The sequence below is a fragment of the Rutidosis leptorrhynchoides genome, chromosome 6, assembly GCF_046630445.1.
Source record: "Rutidosis leptorrhynchoides isolate AG116_Rl617_1_P2 chromosome 6, CSIRO_AGI_Rlap_v1, whole genome shotgun sequence".
Lineage (NCBI taxonomy): Eukaryota > Viridiplantae > Streptophyta > Magnoliopsida > Asterales > Asteraceae > Rutidosis > Rutidosis leptorrhynchoides.
Window position 1 is genome coordinate 367,706,385 of NC_092338.1, and position 4,114 is coordinate 367,710,498.

The 4,114-nt window shown below is 37.3% G+C and overlaps 1 protein-coding gene across 1 annotated transcript; it reads right to left on the reverse strand.

Moving 5' to 3' along the window:
• Positions 1-1,073: 1,073 nt before the first annotated feature.
• Positions 1,074-1,442, reverse strand: LOC139854873 (uncharacterized). The gene has a single exon (XM_071844148.1). The coding sequence runs from the start codon at positions 1,440-1,442 to the stop codon at positions 1,074-1,076; it is 369 nt and encodes a 122-aa protein (XP_071700249.1).
• Positions 1,443-4,114: the final 2,672 nt, after the last annotated feature.

Below are 4,114 nucleotides of genomic sequence, written 5' to 3' on the forward strand. Positions count from 1 at the left end.
AAAAATTTAGAATAATATATTTTTTCAATTTTTCTATTTGATATTTATTTATTTTACTTATTTATCATTTTTACTTTTTTTAAACATAAATTATTTTTTTAATTAACAATTATTTTTTATTTTTTATTTATATATACCTTTTATTTTTTTGTTTTTATTTATTATTTGTTTTTTAAATTTAAATTTTTCTAATTTTTTAAGTTCTTTTTTTCATTTTTTTTTTTAGTTTTTAGGTTTTTTATTTTTTCATATTGAAAATAGATTTCAACGCGTCTAGATGAACTTTCTAATATATTAATGGTTTAAAATGAGTCCATATCGGATCCGTTCCTATTGTTTTTTCGAGACCCAGTAGACCAAAATGGTTGATCCAATGAACCCAATTTTTTTTAGATAAAGAGGGTTACCGGGTGAATATTATAAATGAAAACAAAACGATAATTACATGAGGAGATCAGCAGCTACAAGAGTAAGCTCGGTAGTCTAAATAGAAACCAAAACTACCAAACCTAGCAAAAGTTATGGACAATCAAAAAGGGCTACTACCCAAAAAGAAATAAACTAACGACGACATCAGCAACATCATCACGCTAGCTTCAATTGAGACTTCAAATGACAAACATAAACCGAGTCCTTGAATTTCAAGGGCATTAATTAAGGCGCGCCGTTGAGAAAATAACCTGAAAAATTTGATATTCCGAACTCGAAACACCTGACAACATCTGTTATTCCTCTCCTACCAATTGAAATAAACCGAGGCTGCGAACACTAACTTCGCCACAACAATTCTGGCCACACGATGATGAGCAACACACATAAACAATGTTAAAAATGTATTCCAATTGCTCGATGGAATATTCATTAGAAAAAACCTCTAATCTGACATAGCATATGGACATTCTAAAATGAGGTAAATTTGAGAATATGGTTGCCCTTTGCAAAGCATGCACGATAGAGTAGAATTTCCTCCTTGCGTCCCGATTATCCCATGGCTTTAAATGATCATGTGTTTTTAATTTCTCCTTTATAAGGAGCCAAACCACAAACGCATGTCTCGGAATACATTGAGGGAATCAAATAATGTTATACCAATTCACCGCAGGAGCTCGGGGCCTTAATGATTCCCACACAACTTTCACCGAGAACTCAACTAGCTCCCCATCTACACCCCTCCACCTAATACATTCTTGAGTAGCAGTTTTCGGAGGGTTAATTAGATCGAGCATAGGATACTTATTACGACAAGAAGTAGGCCATGACCCAACGTTATTTGAGATTAAAGCATATACAAGTGCATCACTTGTAAAGCCTGCTCTTCTGATATCACGAGAGGAAATGAGAATCTCCAGTGGCCTATAATCACTCCATGTATCATACCATGTTGACGTATTATTACCATCACCCACCTTATGAATTATGAACTGGCGAATGGTTTGCCTCATATTTAGCATCTTTCTCCAACCCCAACTTGCGTCCGAAGCTACATCAACCGCCCAAAATGCATGGAACGAAGACAATAAGAATGTATCATTTAACCCAAAGAGATTGTGTACGAGTAATCAGATTCCAAATATGAGTAGACATTAAAGTCGAATTATAATATTTCAAACTCTTTATATTAATGCCTCCCTCCATCTTAGGCAAACAAACTTCGGACCATTTGATTTTAGCTTTGCAACGCACTAAAGCTCCTTGACACCAAAGAAAACCCCGCATCAACTTCTCAATCTCCTTAATTACTTTGTCAGGAAGAATGAAAATCGAAGACCATTAGACCAGCATGGATGAAAGAACATAAGTAATCAATTGAACCCGGTCCGCATAAGACAAAATTTTTTCTTCCAAATTTTAATCATCTCTTTCACCCGATGAACCAACACTTTACAATCCTTAATTCTTAAACGAGAAGAGATTAGGGGACACCAAGATAAATAACAGGAAGCGTCCCTTCTTCAAATGGAAGCAACTGTTGAATAGCCGCTTTAACCTTCTGTTGTCACGTTACAAAAATAAATTGTGCTCTTCTGAAAACTTGGAACCAAACCTGAGCAACTATCGCCTCTTTAAGTCTTATAGTTACAGGAGCTTGTTACTTGTTTTATCATTTATTTTCATATTTCATCTTTATCTTTTTTTACTCCGTATTATTTATTTATATTTTTACTACTTGCTTATAGTTTTTATTACTTTATTATTTTACTAGTAGTTGCTTGTCTTTTGGTAAGATAGACTCTAGATGTTCTTATGGTTACTTGAGGTCATGTCCTTCTAGCTCAGGGGCGGGTAGGTTTATAGGGCCTAGTAGCGGCAATAGGTTAGCGAGGCCGGGTAGGATTAGAGTGGGTAGTTGGAATGTGGGAACGTTGACCGGCAAGCGGTATGAACTTGTCGAGACTTTACGTGAATGCAAAGTGGACATTTTGTGCGTCCAATAGACTAGATGGAAAGGTCGAGGGGCGGCTAGGATCAATGACTACAAGTTGTGGTTCACGGGATCGAGAGTAGCTAGGAATGGGGTTGGAATCATTATTGGCCCATCCTATAATGAGTATGTTGTGGATGTGGGTAGACGGAGCGACAGGATTATGTCGGTCAGGTTGGTAATTCAGGAGGTGACTTACACGGTCATTTGCGCTTACGCACCTCATGCGGGCCGTGGATATTCAGAAAAGAGACACTTCTGGGAATCGCTAGACGAGGTTGTGAGGATGTGCCCTTCGGACCATCGATTACTAATTGGTGGAGATCTCAACGGCCATATAGGAACTGATCTAGAGGGATATGCGGGAGTCAACAGGGGGTTTTGGGTACGTGTAACAACCCAAACCAATAACCAACCGAATACGCGAAACAAAATTTTTTTTTTTTATCAGTAGAGTGCGCCACGCGCACCCCTTGGGGTGCGCGGCGCGCACAAGCCCACATTCAGTTCTGTCCGTTTTTGTCAATTTTCAATTAAAGATCTCCCACTTCCCGACATATTTAGACGAAACGCTTTTCACAACATGTTATAATGGTTAAAACTCACACGATTCAATAATAAAATGAGTTTTACAAAACAGGGCCCACATCGGCCGTTTTACGAGTTTCATACAAAAGTTCGAGTTTCGACCACACTAGTTTAAATTCCAAACGACACTAAGAGCATGGTGTTTGGGGTTAAACTACCCACATCTCGGTCAAACTCCAAAAGCTATCACATCCAAAAGCGTCCCCTATCAAACAACAAGCGGAAAATCTCTAATCCAACCGTACGCCCTTACCCTTATCAACGCCCGAGCCTATAAAAAGATAAACAACGAGAGGGTAAGCAAAGCTTAGTGAATGCAATAATTATACATATACATATATAACTTACTTACTTGCAAACACTTACAACATATCCGCATACATACTAGCAACATAATTAGCATACCTTTATAATGTATAACGCTAAATCCTCAATAACATAAGCTAGTATAACAATATCATATAGTGCAACAACACAATACGTTACAACACAATACATAAGCATTGATGTTCACAACATCCATTAGTATTCGAATCCCAAGGCTAGCTCAACGAATGGTATCGTCAACATCGAACTTAATTTCCATTCGTCCCAATAAATGTGGTATCGTCAACATCGAACTTAAACCCACATATGAGGTATCGTCAACATCGAACTTAAAACCCTCATCGAATTTCACTACAATAGCGGTATGGCTTCGTCAACATCAAACTTTAAATCCATACATAAGGTATCGTCAACATCGAACTTAAACCCTCATCAAAACGTACCAACAATATACTCTAGGATATGGTATCGTCAACATCGAACTTTAACCCATACCCCACAAGCAAATAAATCATATACATACATATATAATTATTCCACTCACCTCATCGATTTGGTGATGATTTTATACTTCCGAATGCTTCAAAGCCGAGTACCTAATACAATAAGTACTCAATCAACAAACAAACTTGTTGGGCTAAACACCAACAATTCACTCAAGCGCATTTAATGACTTAAATGCATTAAATGCCCCATTTTCACCAAAACCGCCCCTTAAGGGTCAAGACCATCATCAATCACTTAAAAGCTAGTGATTAAGGTCTATCAACACTAACT